The 23,396-nt window shown below is 48.5% G+C and overlaps 1 protein-coding gene across 3 annotated transcripts in view; it reads left to right on the top strand.

The window, feature by feature from the left end:
• SMC4 (structural maintenance of chromosomes 4) overlaps nt 1-23,396 on the top strand; it is a 318,061-nt gene that overhangs the window by 69,089 nt on the left and 225,576 nt on the right. For all 3 annotated transcript variants that reach the window (XM_029617081.1, XM_029617080.1, XM_029617082.1), the window contains exon 11: nt 8,209-8,442. In XM_029617081.1, the coding sequence (XP_029472941.1) occupies nt 8,209-8,442 (234 nt within the window). The remainder of the gene's footprint in view (nt 1-8,208; nt 8,443-23,396) is intronic.

Genomic DNA, 23,396 nt, shown 5'->3' with positions numbered 1-23,396 from the left:
TATTAGGAAGGGAATGGTTAATTGAACGGAAAATGTCATAATGCCTCTATATCGCTCCATGGTGAGACCACACCTTGAATACTGTGTACAATTCTGGTCGCCGGATCTCAAAAAAGATATAGTTGCGATGGAGAAGGTACAGAGAAGGGCAACCAAAATGATAAAGGGGATGGAACAGCTTCCCTATGAGGAAAGGCTGAAGAGATTAGGGCTGTTCAGCTTGGAGAAGAGACGGCTGAGGGGGGATATGATAGAGGTCTTTAAGATCATGAGAGGTCTTGAACGAGTAGATGTGACTCGGTTATTTTCACTTTCGAATAATAAAAGGACTAGGGGGCATACCATGAAGTTAGCAAGTAGCACATTTAAGACTAATCGGAGAAAATTCTTTTTCACTCAACGCACAATAAAGCTCTGGAATTTGTTGCCAGAGGATGTGGTTAGTGCAGTTAGTGTAGCTGGGTTCAAAAAAGGTTTGGATAAGTTCTTGGAGGAGAAGTCCATTAATGGCTATTAATCAATTTTACGTAGGGAATAGCCACTGCTATTAATTGCATCAGTAGCATGGGATCTTCTTAGTGTTTGGGTAATTGCCAGGTTCTTGTGGCCTGGTTTTGGCCTCTGTTGGAAACAGGATGCTGGGCTTGATGGACCCTTGGTCTGACCCAGCATGGCAATTTCTTATGTTCTAAGTTGTGCACAGTTAGATTTTGCAGAAAATACTAGCAGGCAAATTCAGCACAAAGATATGAGAAGTCACATCAGTGAGCCTGATGATCTGTCTCCATCTGCTGGTAGATATGCATAACCCAGGCATAATGGACTGGCCTTGATAGTTCTAGAAGAAAGGAAGTAGTCAGGGAATTAGTAATTATCCCAGGACAAGCAGGATGATGATCCTCACATATGGGTGATGTCATTGGGCAGACCCCTATCACGGAAAACTTTGTCAAAGTTTCTAGAAACTTTTGACTGGTACTCTTAGCCCACTGAGTCCACTGGGCATGCCCAGCATGTCATGATCCCTCGAGTCACAGGGGTCTCCCTTCAGTCTTCGTTTTTCTGTGCTGCAGTTAGTATTGTGGTGAAGGAGCCCTGTGTGACTTCCTCACACACCAAATTTGAGAGAGAAGTTTTAAAAAAAATCTCTTTTCATCCCCTACATAGAGGTCTCCCTGTCACCACTAGCCGGTGAGTACAGTTGTTTCCCGTTTCGATCAGGTTCAAACAATTTTTCTGTTAGAAGGCTGTCGACGGCTGTCCGGCCTTCATTATGACAACGGGCTTCAAAAAATGCCCAAAGTGCCCTCGCACAATGTCTATCATGACCCGTATGTCGAGTGTGTCCTGTGCTTGGATGAGTCTCACGATGTTTCTTCCTGCCCTCAATGTGCTGAAATGACGGCCAAGGGCAGGAGGGCCCAACAAGAGAAGATGGAAAATCTCTTCCATATTCAAATTATTCAGTCGACGTCAACTCAGTCGTCTCTGGCTGGAGCTTCTAAAAGGTTAGTCGTTTGAAAGCGTCGCAGTGACGGCTCCAGAGACCGGCTATCACCAACTCCGTCCCGGACATCTGTAAAATCGACATTCATGCTTGAAAAGAAAAGTACGGAGCATAAAGAAAAGCATCATCATCATCGGCATCAACTGATGTAGACTCCAGAGACCTTATTGTTGCCGAGAGAGCCATCTCCGAAGAAGTCTCGTATACAAGAGCCATCAACACCTTCGAGGCCTACTGCTCAAAGGCAATCCCTACCAATAAAGGTGCTGGGAATCGAGCCACCACAGGGACCCGTGGAAGTGCCGATTACGCCTTCTCTGCACCACCTATAGCTGCTTTGACCTCACCAGCTATAAGGGAGGAATTGGACAGTTTTATCCACCAGGCAGTGAATGAAGCTCTCCGGAATCTTCAGCCATCGACAGCGCTGGAACTGATGCCAATGTCTGCTCCAGTGCCAACACCGATACCAGACCTCTCAGTTTTTCAGCCAATTCTGTCAGAGCTCAATACCCTCATCGGAGCTTTTCCGGTGCAACCAAGGGCACCTAAAATTCCGATTCCTGTCGGTGACGACGATGCCTCGGATGACTTCTCTGCCATCTGAACCTATACCAGGGCCCTCCGGACTTTCTCGGCTGAGAATCCCGATATCTCCATCGATGCCTTTATTTCCTCCATCGATGCCTCCACAAAAACCACCGATGCCATCGAGGCCTCTTTTTATACCTCATGCTTCTCCTCCACGGCGCCCTGCATCGGACGCTTGGGATGACAGAAACACAGACACTTCTTCAGAGGACATCATGTCTGAGCCGTCCCCACCTGAAGACAGGAAAAAGTCACCCCCAGAGGACTTATCTTTTACCAACTTTGTAAAGGAGATGGCTGATACTGTTCCTTTTCAACTATTATCAGAAGAAGATACCAGGCAGAAGACTTTAGAGGTTCTGCAGTTTGTGAACCCTTCTAAGGAGGTACTGGCAATCCCGGTACATGAAGTTCTGCTGGACTTGCAACACAGGCTGTGGGAACACCCATGTTCAGTACCACCGGTTAAAAAAAAAGAATGGATACCTCCTATCTGGTGCAGCACATCCCTGGTTATTTATTTATTTATTTATTTGTTTATTTATAGATTTTTCTATACCGGGGTACGTAAATAACATCACCTCTGTTTACATTCAAACAGTAATTCAGCATTGCGCTTTACAATATAACAAGGTAACTAAACGAAAACAATACAGTATATAACTTTGTATTAATAGAATATAAGCAATATATGAGAGATTGTGGCAGTTAGGAAGAGTAGTTGAGAATTCAGATCATTGATAGTAGGCTTTTTTAAATAGCCAGGTTTTAAGGTTTTGTTTAAATTTTTTGTGACAGAGTTCCTGGCGTAATTCAGAGGGCCCAACTCCCACACCAATCTGTGGTGGTAGAATTCGCCCAGAAAAAGTCAAAGCAAATCGCCCCCACTCATCAGCTCCTCCTGGCAAAGAACAAAAGTTCTTAGACACTCTAGGAAGAAACGTTTTCCAAGGTTCAGTGTTGGTCTCCAGGATAGCATCATATCAATTGTATATGACACAGTATCAACGTAATCTCTGGAAACAAATGCAACAGCTTGCAGAGTCTTTACCTCAAAACACCAAGACTCACCAAGATCGTACACAAAGGTCTGAAAGCAGGCAAGCACGAGGTACGTGCTGCCTATGACAGTTTTGAGACTTCTTCAAGAGTAGCTGCAACTGGAATCAGTGCATGTCGCTGGGCCTGGCTCAAAGCTTCTGACCTCAGGCCTGAATTTCAAGAGAAGCTAGTAGATCTGCCTTGTGTTGGTGATAACCTTTTTGGAACAAGGGTTCAAGATGCAGTAGCTCAGCTAAAAGATCACTCTGAAACTCGGCGTCAACTGTCTGCTATCCCACAAGATACCTCATCTGCCACATGTCGCACAGTGAGAGAGGCCACCAGAAAGCCCTACTATAGACCACGTAGGTACTATCCACCAGGTAGAGAATCCAGCCTAGACAACGGAGAGCTTCTAGGCCTCAGCCTCCTCCTCAGACAGGCCCAGGCCAGAGGACAGCAGCCACTCCACCAACCTGAGCCCAGAGTTACCAGTGGGAGGTCGGTTCTCTCTCTCTTTCAGCCCCATTGGTGAAACATCACAACAGATCAATGGGTGTTATCAATTATAACACAAGGTTATCATCTGGATTTTCTCACAGTACCAAAAGACTCTCTACCAAAGACTCTTTGGATACACAAAGATCATATCACTCTTCTGCAAGCAGAATTATCCACCCTTCTGAGAGCTAGGGCCGTGGAACCAGTTCCCCACCCTCAGCAGGGCAGAGGATTCTACTCCTGCTATTTCCTCATTCCATAGATAACAGGAGGCCTGCATCTCATCCTAGACCTCCTAAATCTCAACAAATATCTATGGAAAGAGAAGTTCAGAATGGTCTCCTTAGGCACCATGCTTCCCCTTCTTCAAGCAGGAAACTGGCTCTGTTCTCTCTATCTGCAAGACGCTTACGCTCACATTCCAATATTCCCTCCTCATCGCAAGTTTCTGCGTTTCCTGGTGGATCATCTACATTTCCAATACCGGGTTCTGCCATTCGGACTTACCTCAGCACCTCGAGTATTCACAAAGTGCCTAGCGGTAGCAGCGGCTCATTTGTACAAAGAAAGTGTATACGTTTTTCCTTACCTGGAATACTGGCTCATCAGAAGCCAGTCAAAGCAAGGAGCTCTTGCGCCTCTCTCAGACTCATAATCAATCTGCTCCACTCATTGGGATTCCTAATCAACTACCAGAAATCCCACCTCATATCATCTCGCCTACTGCAGTTCATCGGAGCAGACCTGAACACCATAATATCAAGAGCCTTCCTCCCAGAGGACCGTGCAGAGACACTCTCATTAGCGAAATCTCTGCGCATAAAGAAACAGGCGACAGCACAACAGTTTCTAACTCTGCTCGGCCACATGGTCTCCACAGTTCGTCACGCCTATGTCCAGATTAGCCATGAGAATAACCCAATGGACATTAAGATCACAGTGGATACAAGCCGTTCAACCACTGTTGTCTTCATTTCAAATAATCCACCAACTACGTTCATCTCTCCTATGGTGGGTGAACAAAAAACAACTTGCGCATAGGCCTACCTTTCCAGCAACCAGTTCTGCAAGTAACTTTAACTACAGATGCATCCATCTTAGGTTGGGGAGCACACATAGAAAATCTCCAAATTCAAGGTACTTATCAAAACTCGAAGCAACATTTCAAATCAATTTCCTGGAGCTTCAAGCTATATATTATGCTCTACATGCGTTCAAGGACTGCCTTTCACACAAGATTGTTCTTATACAAACAGACCACACGGTAGCCATGTGGTACCTGAACAAACAGGGAGGTATAGGCTTGTGTCTCCTTTGAGAAGAAGTCGCACAAATTTGGGACTGGGCCCTGACACATTCCATGTTTCTCCGTGCCACTTATCTGGCCGGCATTCACAATGTAGTTGCAGACTGCCTCAGTCGTCGGTTCCAACCTCACGAGTGGTCCCTGGATCCTTTAGTAGCGACCAGGATATTTCAACGTTGGGGTCAACCAACAGTGTATCTCTTTGCATCCGAGCTGAATCACAAAGTGGACAGATTTTGCTCCCTGCACAAACAGAGAAACCAGTTAGTCATGGATGCCTTTGCTCGCCCCTGGAATTCAGGTCTTCTATACGTGTATCGCCCGATACCGCTAATAACAAAACTCTTGTGAAGCTACAACAGGACAAGGTGTCAATACTCATAACACTGTATTGGCCTCAACAAATGTGATTCCCCATACTTCTCGACCTCTCGATCAGAGAACCCATTCGCCTGGGTATAACTCCCACTTTCATAACTCAGGATCAGGGCAGGTTGCGCCATCCCAACCTTCTATCCCTACCTGTAATAGCCTGGATGTTGAAAGCTTGATCTTGCAACCACTCAGTCTTTCAACTCATGTCTCTCAAGTGCTTGTAGCTTCACGTAAACCTTCCACACGAAAAACCTTTCGTTCTAGGTGGAAAAGATTCACCACGTGGTGCGCACAGAAAAGTATTGACCCTTTTTTCTGCCCCATAGCATCTTTATTAGACTATCTCTGGCACCTTTCAGACTCTGGTCTCCAGACCTAGTCAGTAAGGGTACATCTAAGTGCTATCTCAGCTTACCATCATACAATAGGGAATGCACCGATATCAGCATAACCCCTTTGTCAGTAGATTTATGAGAGGTTTAATTCACCTTAAACCCCCATTACGGCCACCAAACACAGAATGGGACCTTAATGTAGTACTAACAAGACTCATGCTTTATCCTTTTGAACCCATGGATTCCTGCGATATTAAATTTCTTACATGGAAAGTTCTCTCCTTAGTAGTTATTACATCCTCTAGGAGGGTTAGTGAGTTACAAGCACTTGTCACACACCCTATACAAGATTCCTACATGACCGAGTGGTACTCCGTACACACCCAAAATTCCTTCCCAAGGTAGTTACGGAATTCCACTTGAATCAGTCCATAGTCTTGTCCACATTCTTCCCAAGACTTCACTCTCACCAGGGTGAGAGGGCTTTGCACACCTTGGACTGTAAACATGCACTTGCATATTACCTTGATCGCAGTGCAGTCCATAGGAATTCCAATCAAATCTTTTCTTTTGATAAAAACAAACCAGGTAAATCAGTGGGCAAACAAACTCTCTCCAACTGGCTTGCAGATTGTATAGAGTTCTGCTATGAAAAAGCAGGCCTTCCTCCCCAAGGGCAAGTAAAGGCGCACTCAGTAAGAGCAATGTCAGCCTCAGTAGCACACTACCGTTCAGTACCAATAGCTAACATATGTAAAGCGGCAACATGGAGTTCTCTTCACACCTTTGCAGCTCATTACTGTTTGGACAAAGAAGGAAGACAAGATTCAGTCTACGGACAATCTGTCTTAAAGAACTTGTTTCCAGCATAATCCCAACTCCTTTTGCATCTAACCTGCTGTGATTTCAGGCTGCCTCATTTTTTCCAACAGTACACCAGTTGTGCCTGTTGCACAAGTTGTTTGCTGTTGGTCCAATACAAGAATGACTCAGCCTGTAGCTTGCTAATACCCATATGTGAGGACTATCATCCTGCTTGTCCTGGGATAAAGCAAAATTGCTTACCTTGTATTAGGTGTTATCCTAGGACAGCAGGATATAGTCCTCACGAAACCCACCTGCCACCCCGCGCAGTTGGGTCCGATACGTTTTATTTTATTTTTGCTAACGCTTATTGCTACACACGAGACTGAAGGGAGACCCCTGTGGCTTGAGGGTTCATGGCAAGCTCAGTGGGTTCAGTGTGCTAGTCAAAAGTTTCTAGAAACTTTGACAAAGTTTTCCGTGATAGGACTCCGTCCAGTGACATCACCCATATGTTAGTGTGTGTGTGTGTGTGTGTGTGTGTGTATGTGTATATGTATGTGTATATATATATATATATATATATATATATATATATATATATATATATATATATATATATACACACACACACACACCACACACACACACTAACACAACACTCCCTACGGAGTGGAGTAAAAGCACAATTACTGTATTCCAAATTACTCTCTTATTAAATTTATAGGAATATATCAAAATCAGTTCCCAATGCATTAATCAATCATAAAATCTAAACATTCACATCTATATTTCACCAATTCACATCTCTATTACCTCACATCTAATTATTGTTATTTCTACTATTCCTATTATAATCATGTGACAAATGTAAAGCCTGTTGCTAAGTTCTGTTCTCTGTAAACCGATGAGATGTTCCCAACGTTCGTCGGTATATAAAAGATATTAAATAAATAAATAAATAAATAAATAACCATTAGTACACATACATACTCAAACATACCCATTCATATTCACAACTTTTTTCTTTCCAAATCTACACGATCATAAATAGTTGTTTATTCAAAACAATCCATACATATTTTTTCACATAAAACAGTCACTACTCAATGTTACAATACACATTTTAGAACCCAAATTCCTTCATGTTTACATTTATATCTCCAAACAGAAATCACATAGTGGTCATTTCAATAATTTGAATACCAATGTTTTATCATACCAAAACATTCATGTAATCCTATTTGTTGAACTCATATTTTTTTATTAATATATATACAGCATTAATATAAATACAGTATATATATATATACTGTATTTTACTACTTTGTCCCACAGAGAGACATCTTTTTTTTTTTTTTTTTTTTTTAATGCAGCAAAAAGTGCACATTTTATGGAAACCACATATACGGTACTATACACTTATCCACATTTGAAACGGGCAGTTTTCAGTCAGGCCATTTTGCAGAAGTAAATACCTTTTGAAAACTGTTTTATCCTTGGGCTTACTAATCAGCCTAGATAAAGCAGTAGTTTAGCTAAGTCTGGCTTTAGTAAAATAACTTAAGTAGATGAGATCTAATTTTTTATGTTGTACCCATTGCCTATACTGAAAAACTTCAGCAAACCTGGTTTTCTTCTTTGTGTTCATACCAAAACCTAATTTTCAGCTGTTTTGCCTTTCCAGCTGTTACTGATTTGAAAAGTATCTTTTTTTTGTTTAAGTTAATCATGATTAATCTTTACAGAACAAGGAAAAAGAGCTCATGGAATTCAGCAAATCAGTAAATGAAGCCCGTTCAAAGATGGATGTAGCCCAGTCAGAACTAGATATCTACTTAAGCCGCCATAATACAGCTGTGTCCCAGCTTAGCAAGGCAAAAGAGGCCCTAACTACTGCCTCAGAAACACTGAAGGAAAGAAAAGCAGCTATCAAGGAACTTGAAACAAAACTACCTCAAACTGAGCAGGAACTAAAGAAGGTTAGAATTATTTGTACACTTCCTTTTTGTTGGGTGGGTGTTTGATTGTGTATACCTTTTCGCCTGTTCCTGATGTCCTTTGATTTAACTTGCAAAACTATTTCAATATGCATAATTAGAGCGCACTGACCATTCTGTATGGAGTCTATGAATTTTGTGGGAAGTGTGCTTTCTTTTCGCAATCTGTGTAGCAGTACATTCTTCTTGATGCTTTAGTGTTTTGGTCTAGCACATTGAAATCAATTTCAGTTGTGTATGATTTTTAGCAGTCACAAATTTGTATTGATTAAGTTGCCCTTAAGGAATTTGCATGGGGTATTGGATTTTCTGTAGAATTTGGAAGAGGAGTATTTGTTTGGCCCTTAAAACATTTGGTACAGTGGGAAGCAAATGATTTTGGGACTAACTGGTTTAAAAAAAAAATCTTTTTCTAATAACTTGATATCACTTATTTCTTAGCATGTAGACAGATGGACTCAGGACAGTGGGTTTATGCTTCCCTGCCAGCAGATGGAGATGGAGCAAGCTGATGTCACAGGATACATAACGCTGCAGTGACCCCAGCCTGCCAGTTTTCTCTGTCTGCAGCAGATGGTGGATGTGCATCTCCCTATGGGGATTGTTTTGAGCTTTTTGAAGGAGAAATTTGAAATTCTAAATTCAGGAAAAGAAAGCCCTGCTCTCCTGCGGTGATACCTAAAGGTCCCTCCCCTAGTTGAGAATTCCCGAGGCGATTTCCCTGTACGTACCAGGATCAGTCCAGACGGTGGGTTATGTCCCCCGTCCAGCAGATGGAGTCAGACCAGAGCTCGAAGGTGTCACCATATAGCCCAGTACACCCTCTGCTGGAGCTCAGTATCTTTCTGACTCCAGCAGATGAGAGTTGGGGGGCCCAGTAGCTCCCCCAGTGTGACAGGCTTTTAACATTTCTCCTTTTCCTTTTTTACTTGTTCCTGTCAGCTTTCTTTTAAACATTTTGGATCACTAAAGTTAACTAAAAAAAAAAAAAAAAAAAGCTCAATTTTTTGAGGAGGCGTGTTTATTATTGTGCTGCCTCTTTCTCTTTTCCGTACCTCTCTCCTTCGGTTTGGGGGTAATTGTAAGATTTGCTTTCTCTCACAGGTTTTCTCACGCGCCGTCGGAGTGCTCCGTGGATGCCGGTGGCGCCGGTCTCTCCACGCAGCTGTGAGGGTCCCGCGGTCCAATAGCTCTCCCTCGCGCTACTTGCTCCGGTTGGAGACGGCCTCCCCTCCCCGACATCTCCGGATCTCTGGCGGGTTGTGCAGGCCGTCCCGGGCCCCCCCGCGGCACTCCTCCGCTCCTCAGGCCCCCCCCCCCCCTCCGAGGCGTGTCTCTTCCGGCGATTTGATGTTGTGGCCGGCAGCGGCTCTTCGCAAGGAAGGAGTCCTAGTACATCCCTATCTGTACGACTGGCTGATTCGCGCGAAGTCCTTCTCACACGGGCAGGCTTCAGTGGACAGTCGTCCAAGTTCTACGATCCCTGGGTTGGGTGGTGAACCTCCTCAAGAGTTCCCTAGTGCCTTCGCAACGCTTGGACTTCTTGGGAGCGAGTTTCGACACACAGCGGGGCATGGTGTTCTTACGCCCGGACAAGGCCCAATCCTTGAGGGAGCATGTGCTTCGGTTTGCGGCTCTGGCGGAGCCCACCACCTGGAATTATCTTCAGCTCCTGGGAGTGATGGCCTCCACCATCGACATGGTACCCTGGGCGTTTGCGCACCTGCGACCATTGCGGGCAGTCTCGCAGGAGTATCAGGTGATTCTACCCCTCCCACCAACTGCCAGGGAAAGTCTAGATTGGTGGCTGGTTCCGGCGCACCTGGCTCGCGGAGTTTCGCTCGAGGTGCCCAATTGGGTGGTGGTGACCACCGATGCCAGCCTTGTGGGATGGGGCGCCGTCTGCGAACGAAGCACCACGCAGGGGACATGGACACCAGCGGAGGCGAAGTGGCCGATCAATCGCCTAGAAACAAGGGTCGTGCGCCTAGCCCTTCAGCGTTTTCTTCCCCTGGTTCAGCACAGAGAGGTAAGGATTCTCTCCAACAACGCAACCACGGTGGCCTACATCAATCAACAAGGGGGAACAAGGAGCAAACATGTCTCCCTCGAGTCAACGCTCCTGATGGAGTGGGCAGAAAGTCATCTCGTTCGAATCGCGGCCTCCCACATCGCCGGGGTGGACAATATTCAGGCGGACTACCTGAGTCGTCAACAGCTGGATCCCGGGGAATGGGCGCTCTCCGGGGCGATGCATCTTCTCGTCCGCCGTTGGGGGCCCCCGTGCCTGGATTTGATGGCGACCCCCCCTCAACGCCAAGGCGCTGCGCTTTTTCAGTCGAACGAGGGAACGCGGCGCGGAGGGGGTGGATGCCCTAGTTCTGCCATGGCAGTCGGATCAGCTGCTCTACGTTTTTCCGCCTTGGCCCCTGGTGGGAAAGGTCCTTCGCAGAATAGAGCACCATCGAGGTCCCGTGATTCTCGTGGCCCCGTCGGCCATGGTTCGCAGATCTTCTGCAGATGACGGTGGACGGGCCACTGCGTCTGGGTCATCTCCCGCATCTGCTGCACCAGGGTCCGGTATTTTTCGAGCAGGCAGAACTCTTCTGTCTTGCGGCCTGGCTTTTGAACGGCACCGCCTCCGTCGCAGGGGCTACCCGGAGGCAGTGATCTCAACCATGCTGCGGTCCCGTAAGCCCTCCACCTCAGTTGCCTATGTCAGAGTCTGGAAGGTCTTCGAAGTTTGGTGTTCCAATCAAAGGACTCGACCCACGGAGGCGACGGTTCCAATGATTCTCCAGTTTCTACAGGATGGCCTGGATAAGGGCCTCGCCTATAATTCTCTCCAGGTCCAGGTGGCAGCCCTGAACGCCCTGGTGCAGAAGGACAGTGCTCTCCCCCTTCAGCCGGATATCGCACGCTTTCTCAAGGGGGTCAAACACATACGACCAGTCAGGATCCGTTTTCCTTCCTGGAGCCTTAACCTGGTCCTACGGATGTTGTCGGACTCACCTTTTGAACCACTTAGCGGGGCTACCATTAAGGACCTGACTCTCAAGACGGTTTTTCTCGTAGCCATCTCTTCCGCTCGCCGCATCTCGGAACTGCAAGCTTTATCCTGCAGGGATCCGTACCTTTGATTCTCGGACTCTGGAGTTTCCCTACGTACGGTACCTTCCTTCATCCCGAAGGTGGTGTCGTCCTTTCATTTGAATCAGACGGTGGAACTCCCGGCGTTTGCTCCAGAGGAATCGCGGTCTCTCCGTCTTCTGGACGTCAAGCGTTCCCTGCTCCATTACCTGGAGGTTACGAATGACTTCCGGGTCTCCGATCACTTGTTTGTGCTCTGGTCTGGTCCGAAGAAAGGATCACAGGCCTTGAAGACGACCATTGCGCGCTGGATAAAGGACGCCATTTCAGCGGCTTATATTGCAGCGGGTCGGAGCCTGCCGCGGGGTCTTTCAGCACACTCTACGCGCTCGCAGGCGGCGTCCTGGGCGGAGTCGCGTTCCGTCTCTTCGCAGGAAATTTGTCGTGCGGCAACGTGGAAGTCGTTGCACACCTTCTCCAGACATTATCGGCTACACTTTGCGCCGGACACCTCGGGACACTTTGGTGATCAGGTACTCCGAGCAGGTCTCTCAGGAACCCACCCGAATTAGGGAAGCTTTGGTACATCCCACCGTCTGGACTGATCCTGGTATGTACAGGGAAAAGAAAATTATTCCTTACCTGCTAATTTTCGTTCCTGTAGTACCATGGATCAGTCCAGACGCCCACCACTCTGGGATTTTGGTTTCTGCTCAGGTTCTTGCGTGTAGCTGTCATGCTGTCTTTCTGTATTTTCTCTGTTTCTGCAATGCTTACTTATTGTTGTTCACAGCTCCTCATAAGTTGGCTGTTTGTAGCCTCGTTGGCTGGTTCTAGTTATATATATTTTTTCTGTTCCTTCATATTAAGGATTTTTGATCCAAAATGTTTTTGCTCTTTCTTGGGCTTTGCTATTCGTGATACTGAGCTCCAGCAGAGGGTGTACTCGGCTATATGGTGACACCTTCGAGCTCTGGTCTGACTCAATCTGCTGGACGGGGGACATAACCCACCGTCTGGACTGATCCATGGTACTACAGGAACGAAAATTAGCAGGTAAGGAATAATTTTCTTTCCATGGTCTCTGAGGTGTGCCTTGAACCGGTAGCAGGGTTTTTCGGTGTGGACTTAACTGCTAGTTCAGTGAAAGGCAGCAGGTGCAGGAGGCAGAGTGCGGTGGTGATGACAGATGCCCTCTCCCCCTCAGCCGGAGACAGTCTCTTTACTCAGCCAGTAAGCGCTGAGCTCAGGTAAGGTTGGAAAGAAAAAAAAAAGTTTTACCTGAATCAATCAGAAGGGTTTCAGGACTTCCTTCGGTCTCCGTTCTTGTCATGCTGTGCTGATATTCAATCCCGCTCCCTTTGGGGTTGGAGAACTGGGCAGCCTGGCATGTGAGCGGCCCCTGGTGGGCTAGGCCCCGCATTTAGGCTTTCTTCTTGCACACCACATGGCAGGTCGTAGTGGCCATTTTCACATGCTGTCATGTGTGTTCTGCTGCCCTCTATGGGTCATTGGTGTGCGCAATGTTTCGGCTCTGTGCACGCATTGAGCACTCTGTTTTTGGGCGCGCTTTTTACGCTCACGAACCTTTTTGCACTCTTAACCTGGTGGATAGGTTGTGAGTGTGCCTTGCCGTGCTTTCTTCTAGGCGCTTATTTTTTTGGCGCATTTCATTTTTGAGCGCAAGCAGTTCCAACAGATATTCACCGCAGCAGTGGCGCTGGTAAGCAAGAAGCTTAAGTGTCTTCCTTTTGTGATTGCCTATCAGGTCGATACAGTTATGCCGCGTTAGAGTGCGGCAGTGCCAGGCGCACCCTCGTTCCCCGCACGCACAGTTCTCTTCACCTACCGCTCGATACTCTCTTCAAATTGCATGCAAATGCATGCCGCGGCTGCGAAGCGTTAGGCAAGCGTTAGGCCCGCGCAACCCATTTTACTGTATAGAGCGCCTATACAATATCCTGGGTGCGCGGGCCTAACGCTTCACGGCCACGCTGGTATCTGTCATTTCAAATGTCATCAAATGACATTTGAAATGACAGGTGCCAGGAAGTGGACAGTTATGTTCTCCGATGCCCGGCAAACTTTCCCCAGCCCCCGCTCACCTGCCCTGGCCGCGTCCGGTCTCCGGTGCAGCCCCAGTCCTGTCCCCTCCTCCCGAAGCAAAAAAAACAAAACCGAAAAAGTAGCAAGAGAGCGAGGGGAGAGACGGGCAATCCTAGGCTCTGGCCTGCTAGTCCCTTCTCCTCTCCTCCCGAAGCAGGGCGCGAAAAGCAGCCTTGCTCCGGGAGGAGGGGGTGGGGGGCAGTTTAAAGCGACGAAGCGACTTACTTTTGCAGCCCCCCCCCTCCGGACATCGGCAACGACCGTGGCTCCAGCCTCCAGCTGTCAGATGCATCGCACGTGGGAAAGCGGCCCCTATGCGTGCAATTGGCTGCTCAAGACGTGACGTTACGACGTTTGGCGTCACTGCATGTGACGTCACGTCTTGAGCAGCCAATTGCACGCATAGGGGCCGCTTTCCCACGTGCGATGCGTCTGTCTGACAGCTGGAGGCAGGAGCCGCGGTTGTCGCCGATGTCCGGGGGGGGTCTGCGGCGCAAGGAGAGAAGACGCAACTTACTCCAGCCAGCCCCCACTTCGGCAGCTCCCCTTCGGCAGCCCCCCTACGGCGGAGACGGCACTGTAAAGCGAGACAGACCACTGCGCAAGGAGAGGAGGAGAGAGAAGACGCAACTTACTACAGCCAGCCCTCCTCCGGACAGCGGCTTCTCTGCCTCCCAGCTGCCGGCGAAGATAGACGCCCGAACGGGTAGGCCCCTCGTGCAATTTGACCTCAAGGCGTGACGTCGCATGCCGTGACGCCAAACGTCGGGACGTCACGCCTTGAGGTCAAATTGCACGAAGGGCCTACCCATTCGGGCGTCTATCTTCGCCGGCAGCTGGGAGGCAGAGGAGCCGCTGTCCAGAGGAGGGCTGGCTGTAGTAAGTTGCGTCTTCTCTCTCCTCCTCTCCTTGCGCCGCGGTCCGTCTCGCTTTACAGTGCCGTCTCCGCCGTGGTCCGTCTCGCTTTACACTGCCATCTCCGCCGAAGGAGAGCTGCCGAAGTGGGGCCGCATTGGATTTTTTTTTTTCGCTTTTTTTTGCTTCGGGAGGAGGGAGAGGACTGGGGCTACCCCGGAGACCGGCACCCATGGATGCGACCAGGGCAGGTGAGCGGGGGCTGGGGGAAAGTTTGCCGCTTACCCTTACTCCTGCCTCTAACGCAGGGGTAGGGGTAGGCGGTAAACTAACAAGTTAAACGCGCGGCAAATCGGCAGGGAAAAAAAGTGATAGTCAGAGCGCGCGTCACAGTATCGGAGGGAATAGCTAATTTGTTCATTAAATAGCTAATTCTTTCATTTACATATCATTTACATGCGTGCGGGAAAGGTTACGGGTCTGTTTCAAGAAGCGCTAAGGACGCGTGAAACGGGAGACTGTATCGCAGGATCGCCTTACGCGTCCCAATTGTGCGCCCACAGCGAGTTAATCTCCAACCGCACCTTACAGTATCGAGCTGCATGTTAGGACTTCTCAGCCTGACCTGGCTTCTAACCTGTGTCAACACTGCTAAGGTGCTCAAGGAGAGTTGTCTTCCTCGGATTTTGCTAAGCCTGGCTCTTCCCATTCTGATGATGAGTTGGTCATGGCCTTTCTGGGAGGGACACCATTTATTTATTTATTTATTTTTAGTTTTTTATATACCGATCTTCTTACATTGTATGCAAATCAAATCGGTTTACAGAGAACAATTAAACACCAGATCTTTTTTCTCCCTTGACTGGCTCGGGCCATTTTGTGGGACCAACTCCTGTTCCTTCTGGGCTTGGTGTAGAACTGGCTGTTTTTTCTTGGGTGGAATTTTTTCAAGGCTTACAAGCCTTTCTCACAGGACAAGCAGGTTGGTAGTCCTCACATATGGGTGACATCACAGGATGGAGCCCAATCACGGAAAACTTCAGTTTCCAGAACTTTGACTGGCCCCTACTGGGCATGCCCAGCATGGCACTAACCCTGCATTCAGCAGGGGTCCCCCTTCAGTCTTCTTTTTTCCTCTCAGCAGTAGCCTTGCGGTAAAGGAGTTCTGCAGAGATTCCTGACAGGAATTTTCCTCACGGAATTACTAAAAGTTAATTTGCCCCACAGGGGTCCCTCTTCTTTCAGACCGCGGTACTCCAGTAAGTTTTTACCCGTTTTCAGTCGATTACCGTCAAGTTTGGCCCTCGCGGCCTACTGGCCGTCGACCGTACCGCGGCTCGATTTTTGCCATGGCGTCGGGGTTCCGTCTGTGCCCGGACTGTACCCGCACCATGTCTATCACAGACCCCCATAAAGTCTGTGTAATGTGTCTAGGACTCGAGCACGATGTCTTGACCTGCACCAAATGTGCCCTAATGCGACCAAAAGGTCGCAAGGCCAGAATGGAGAAGATGGAACTTCTCTTCTGTGCTCAAACCCCGACTCCGTCCATTGCATCGACGTCGTCAGAGCCGGCACTGTCAACTTCGCGCCAGTATCGACCACCGGCCGGTGACCGCCCGGCATCGACGACATTTCGGCCATCGACACCCTCTGCTCCCCCTCAGGACCGAGGAGATCACAGGGACAAACATTGCCATCGATCCCGTAAGTCTCGGACCATCGAGGGAGCAAAATCATCGACCTTGCCATCGTCCAAGCTGCTGTCAAAGAAACCCCGTCCAGAAAAGGCACCGAACGTTTCTGCGGCTGGGTCACCAAGGCAACCCTCACCCGACTGGGGATCTGGAGCCGTGACGCCGCCTTTAATGGTGGTCCTGGTTATGCCTCTGCCTCCCTCTCTTGTTCCGGAGCCGGGGCTGCTTGCTCCAGGTCTTAGAGAAGAACTGGACCGGATGGTTCAGGAGGCCATCGACAAGGCCATGCAACGACTTCAGGTTCCTCCGACATCAGTACCGATTGCGGAACCGATCATCGACCCATTTCTGGCAGCGCTGGCACTGCTGCTCTCCAGGATGGAAACGCTCATGGCCGCTTTTCCACCGATGGATCCTGGATCTCTGATGACTCCGGTGCCCTCCCCACTTAGTGTCTTCGGGAGGAGAAACACCGTTCCGCATCCCTCCATTGGGAGTTCTGCTTCAGCCATCGATGCCGATACGTGCCTCGCCACAGATAACATCCATCGATGCCTGCACCAGTGCCTTCGATGCCTTCATCGGTGCCTCCGATAATTCCTCCGATTCCTTCGGAGCTTAGACCAAGAACTTCAGGTATTCCACCACCCTGTTCCCCTCTAATTCCTAGAGGGACAGGTGCTGATCCCTACGACACCTGGACCGATGATTCCTCTCCAGACACCGATGATTTACCTTCACCACCTTCACCCACTGAAAGTAGGAAGCATTCTCCTCCAGAGGACCTCTCCTTTATAAATTTTGTGAAGGAAATGTCTGAATTGGTTCCCTTCCAATTACAGACTGAACAGGATGATAGGCACCAGATGATGGCGTTGCTCCAATTCCTGGATGCCCCTAAAGTAATCACCTCTATCCCTATCTACCAGGTTCTTCTGGATCTCCTGAAGAAGAACTTGGAACATCCTGGCTCCATTCCTCCAGTCCACAGGAAAGCTGACACTACCTATTTGGTGCAGTCAGCTCCAGGCTTTCAGAAATCACATTTAGATCACCACTCTGTAGTGGTGGAGTCTGCACAGAAGAGAGCAAAAAGGTCGAAGCCTCATTCTTCTGTTCCACCTGGCAAGGAACAGAAGTTCCTAGATGCCATCGGTCGCCGATTCTTCCAAGGATCCATGCTCATCTCCCGGGTTGCCGCCTATCAGCTTTATATGACCCAATATAATAGGGTCATTTTTAAGTAGATACAAGACTTCTCGGACTACCTGCCTCAGCAATTTCATGAACAATTACAAACCCTAGTAAACAAGGGTTTTGAGGAAGGCAAATATGAGATCAGAACATCTTATGACATCTTTGATACTTCTACTAGAGTATCTGCAGCTGCTATTTCAGCGAGAAGGTGGGCCTGGCTCAAGTCTTCTGACCTTCGCCCGGAAGTACAAGACAGGTTATCTGACCTGCCTTGTGTCAGAGATAATCTGTTTGGCGAACAGATTCAACGGACGGTGGCGGAACTAAAGGACCATCATGAGACCCTAAGACAGCTCTCTCTGATGCCTTCCGACTTCTCTTCAAAACAGTACTTCAGGAAGGACTCTAAGAAGTCCTTCTTCCGCCCGAAGAAGTCCTATCTGCCACCAACCAGATCCCGTGCCACGAGATCTTATCAAAAACCGCAGTCTCGTCAAACACGTAAACAAAAGCCACAAGCAGCTCCTCAACCAGGGCCTGCTTCAGGTTTTTGACTTCTACCTAGAGAGCAGCAGCCACATTCCACTGGCTCACATACCAGTGGGAGGTCGATTGTGCCACTTCCACAACATACGGCACTCAATCACCTCAGACCAATGGGTATTGGCAATAATTGCTCAGGGTTACCATCTGAACTTTCTCTCCCTGCCTCCGGACTCCCCACCTCTACCGATGTGGAGAACATCTGTGACTCCATTCTTCTGGATCAAGCGGTCTCCCTCCTTCTCCAGTCCAAAGCAATAGAACCCGTACCATACTCTCAGCACGGCCTAGGGTTCTATTCCCGGTACTTTCTAATCCCCAAAAAATCGGGAGGCATTCGTCCTATTCTGGAGCTATGGGCCCTCAACAAGTACCTCCAGCGAGAAGTTCAAGATGGTCACCTTGGGCTCGCTTCTACCTCTTCTACAAAGAGGAGACTGGTTCTGCTCTCTGGACCTCCAGGACACATACACTTATATTGCGATAACTCCATCTCATCGCAAATACCTGAGATTTCTAGTAGGCCCCAAGCACTATCAACATCGAGTGCTTCCATTCGGTCTAGCGTCTGCACCACGAGTCTTTACAAAATGCCTCGTAGTCATCACAGCCTTCCTCAGAACCCAAGGTGTTCACGTCTACCCCTACTTGGACGATAGGTTAATCAGGGCTCCCACTCAGCAAGCTGCCCTGTTGTCCCTCAATCTAACCTTACACAGACTAATTTCATTAGGATTTCTCGTCAATTACGACAAATCTATTTAGTCCCATCTCAAACCTTGTCGTTCATTGGGGCAGACTTGGACACCTTACAGGCAAAGGCTTTCGTGCCTCGACAACGAGCACTAACTCTTGTGTCTCTTGCTCACCAGCTGCAGTCTCAGCACTCTGCGACTGCACGCAATTTCTCGTCGTCCTGGGACATATGGCGTCCTCAGTCCATGTCACATCAATGGCCCGTTTGGCAATGAGACTCATGCACTGGACTCTAAGATCTCAATGGACTCAATCCATTCAACCCCTGTCGACCGTTGTCCACGTCACCGACTCACTCCGTCTGTCTCGCATGGTGGAATAATGAGATCAATCTCCTTCAGGGCTTGCCCTTCCAGGCTCCAGACCCTCAACTCACTCTCACCACCGACGCTTCCAACCTCTGCTGGGAAGCCCATGTGGCCGATTTGCAGACACAAGGATCTTGGTCTCCAGAGGAAGCCAAACACAAATAAATTTCCTGGAGCTTCGAGCAATCAGATATGCTCTCAGGGCTTTTCTGGATCGCCTCTCAAATCAAGTCATCCTGATTCAGACTGACAACCAGGTGGCCTTGTGGTACATCAACAAGCAGGGAGGCACGGGCTCCTTCCTTCCATGTCAGGAAGCTGCGCAGATTTGGGCGGAAGCTCTCTCCCATTCGATGTACCTCAGGGCCACCTACTTGCCGGGAGTGGACAATGTGCTGGCAGACAAGCTGAGTTGCGTCTTTCAACCGCACGAGTGGTCTCTCAACCCCTCGGTAGCAAACACCATCTTCCAACAATGGGGATATCCTCGGGTAGATCTCTTTGCGTCCCTACAAAACCGCAAAGTGGAGAACTACTGCTCTCTCATTTGCAGCAAACACTCTCAACCCAGAGATGCATTCTCCCTCTCATGGGCAACCGGTCTGCGCTATGCACTCCCTCCACTTCCTCTTCTCTCGAAGACTCTCATAAAGTTACGTCAGGACAAGGGAACCATGATCCTGATAGCAACTAACTGGCCACGCCAAGTGTGGTTTCCAATACTTCAGGATCTCTCCATCCGCAGGCACATTCCCTTGGGAAAGGACCTGCTTCTGATTACTCAAAATGACGGGTGCCTACGCCATCCCAATCTTCAAGCCTAGACGGATATACTTTATCCATTTGTGCGGTACATAAAAACTTTTAAATAAAAATAAATAAAAAGCCTTGTCCCTGACGGCGTGGATGTTGAAAGGTTAATCCTTCAGCCACTTAACCTTTCTGAACTAGTTTCCCGTGTCTTGATTGCTTCACAGAAGCCTTCCACAAGAAAATCTTACTCTTACAAATGGAAAAGGTTCACGTCATGGTGCTCTTCTCAGTCCCTTGACCCCTTTTCCTGTCCAATCCCGAAGTTTGGCATCTATCAAAGTCAAGTCTTAAGACTTCTTCCATCATAATGCATGTCAGTCCGTAGCCACCTTCCATAAAGGTGTCGGGGATGTCCCTATATCAGTACAACTCCTTGTAGCACGTTTTTTGAAGGGCTTTCTCCACATCAAGTCTCCACTATGTCCTCTGGCCCCTTCTTGGGACCTTAATCAGGTTTTGGGTCGGCTCATGAAACCACCATTCGAGCCTCTTTACTCTTGTGAACTTCGATATCTCACATGGAAGGTGATTTTCCTTTTGGCAATCACTTAAGCTCTCAGTTAGTGAATTGCAGCCCTAGTTACCTATCCGCCTTACACTAAACATCTGCAGGACCGGACGGTACTCCGCACTCACCCTAAATTCCTTCCTAAGGTAGTTTCGGATTTTCATCTCAATCAATCCATCATACTACCTACCTTTTTTCCCAGGCCCCATGCCAATCCAGGAGAACAGGCTCTGCATACTCTTGACGGTAAACGGGCTCTAGCATTCCACCTAGACCGTACAGCTGCCTACAGGGAAAGCACTCAATTGTTTGTCTTTTTCCACCCTAACAACTTGGAGAAGCCTGTGGGTAAGCAGAATTTCTCCTCCTGGTTGGCGGACTGCATATCCTTCTGCTATCAGCAAGCGGGCATTCCATTTCAAGACCATGTTAAAGCACACTCTGTGAGGGCTATGGCGACTTCAGTAGCACACCTGCGATCGGTGCCGCTTCCTGACATTTGCAGGGCTGCTACCTGGAGTTCTCTCCACACCTTTGCAGCCCACTATTGCTTGGACAAAGCCGGAAGACAAGATTTCATCTTCGGCCGTCTGTCCTTCGTAACTTATTTACAACGTGACATACCTACACCCTTCCGCCTGCTCGGTGGGGTTCAGGATGCCCTCTACCAAATTCCACCCCAGTTCTTGTGCCTGTTGCACGCCTTTGGGTATATTTGGTACATGTTCGGACATACTCAGCTCGGTACTCACCCATATGTGAGGATTACCATCCTGCTTGTCCTGTGAGAAAGCAAATGTTGCTTACCTGTAACAGGTGTTCTCACAGGACAGTAGGATGTTAGTCCTCACGAAACCCGCCCGCTGCCCCGTGGTGTTGGATTCGTAACGTTTTATTATTTTATTTTTCGGCACTGCCTGTAGCTTTTAAATAAGACTGAAGGGGGACCCCTGCTGGCTGCAGGATTAGTGTCATGCTGGGCACGCCCAGTAGGGGCCAGTCAAAGTTCTGGAAACTTTGATAGGAGTTTTCCGTGATTGGGCTCCATCCTGTGATGTTACCCATATGTGAGGACTAACATCCTGCTGTCCTGTGAGAACACCTGTTACAGGTAAGCAACATTTGCTTTCTTCAGGTACAGTCCACCGCTTCCCCATTTCTGTCCGGTTGGACCCTCAGCCGGTGGCTCCTCTCTCTTCTAGTCCTATGCTTAAGGGCCAGAGCTCGCCCTGGCTCCCTGCGGGTGTTCCTGACAGGAATCCGGATGGCTGTGATGATGAGGTTGATCCTGATTCCCTGTAAGATGGGGAAATTCCTCCAGGGCTGGAACCATATCATGTTGCAGTTCTTTCATAGAGATGAACTGCAGACCCTGATTTCCCAGACATTGAAACGCTGGGTGTTCCTGGTTCATAAGCTATGTCAGAGCCATCCAGGAATTGATTGATCTGGATTGGCGTGCCCCAGAGGCAAATTATAGAGAGGGTCAGACATTGGAAGGCCTGTACCCCCTGGATCCAGCTGTGAGAGAGCTTTTGCATCTTCCCAAAGTGGGTGCTCTGGTACGTGCCATGTCTAAGTGGACAACTTTCCCTGTAGAGGGAAGGATATACATGATAGAAGGTTTGAGGCTATTCTTAAGCAAGCCTTTGAGGCAGTGGCAATGAATTTGCCTCCTGTTGTACCTTAGGATGAGATCTTGTCTGCCTCTCTCTCAGGAGGTTGATGAGTCTGAAGGGAATTCCAGATCAGTTATGGAGCCTGCTGCCAACTTTTTAGCAGACGCAGGCTGTGATATAATCTAGACCTCTGCCAGAAGAGTGGCTTTGGTGAGAGCAGCTAGGCATCAACTCTTGTTGCAAAACTGGTCAGCTGACACAACTTCTAAAGCCATTCTTACCAAGATGCCCCTTAAAGGCTCGCTCTTGTTTGGAAGCGAGTTGGAGAAACTGGCCAAGAAGTAGGGCGAGTCTCCGGTGCCTCTGTTGCTGGAGGATAAGAAACAGTAATAGTGCCTCTTTGGTATGAGGGGTTGTTTCTGGGGTTCCAGGCGTTTTTGTCCCTACATGGGGGACAATCTTTCGTCAGACTTGGTCTTTCGGTAGGTCTGTCATTTCATCCCAGGCAGCCCAAGAGAGAAGCGGGTTTGGGTGGTGGACCTTCCCGAGCTTCCCAATGAAGTTTTGCCGACCCAGCTTCCAGAACAGGAAATAGGGGATCGTTTCTTTTATTGGAGGTGGGTCAAGATCACATTGGACCAGTGGGTCCTGGAGGTGATACTCAAAGGGTATGCACTAGAATTTTCGTAGTATTCCTTGGGATGTGTTTATGGTGTCCCCTTGCCTCTTCCTGCAAAAGAAACTGTTCATTCTTCAAAGGCTTACCCATTGGTCTGTGGTAATGCTGAGCCAGTTGACCTCCTACTGGCAAGTCTGGTTTTGGATTTGTGGCGTGGCTATGTTTTCTGGATAGACAGGGGAACTATGATCCTGATAGCACCGCACTGGCCCCGCCAAGTGTGGTTTCCCATACTCCAGGATCTCTCCATCCGCAGGCACATTCCTCTGGGAAAGGACCCGCATCTGCTCACTCAAAACGACGGATGCCTCCTCCATCCCAGCCTCCAAGCCTTGTCCCTGACGGCATGGATGTTGAAAGGTTAGTCCTTCAGCCATTTAACCTTTCAGATTCAGTTTTTCGTGTCCTGATAGCTTCACGAAAGCCTTCCAAAAGAAAATCGTACTCCTACAAATGGAAAAGGTACACATCATGGTGCACTTCTCAGGCCCTTGATCCCCTTTCCTGTCCAATCTCTAGATTCTTGGACTATTTATGGCATCTATCGGAATCAGGCCTAAAGACCTCTTCCATAAGAATGCATGTCAGTGCGGTAGCCGCCTTCCATACAGGTATAGGGGGTGTTCCTATATCAGTACAACCCCTGATAACACGCTTTCTTAAAGGCTTGCTCCATTTGAAGCCACCTTTACGTCCTCCGGCCCCATCTTGGGACCTTAATCTGGTTCTTGGTCACCTTATGAAGCCACCTTTCGAACCTCTCCA

This window comes from Rhinatrema bivittatum, chromosome 9 (assembly GCF_901001135.1).
Source record: "Rhinatrema bivittatum chromosome 9, aRhiBiv1.1, whole genome shotgun sequence".
Classification (NCBI taxonomy): domain Eukaryota; kingdom Metazoa; phylum Chordata; class Amphibia; order Gymnophiona; family Rhinatrematidae; genus Rhinatrema; species Rhinatrema bivittatum.
Note: the sequence above shows the minus strand (reverse complement) of the source record. Positions and strands in the feature narration are given on the sequence as shown.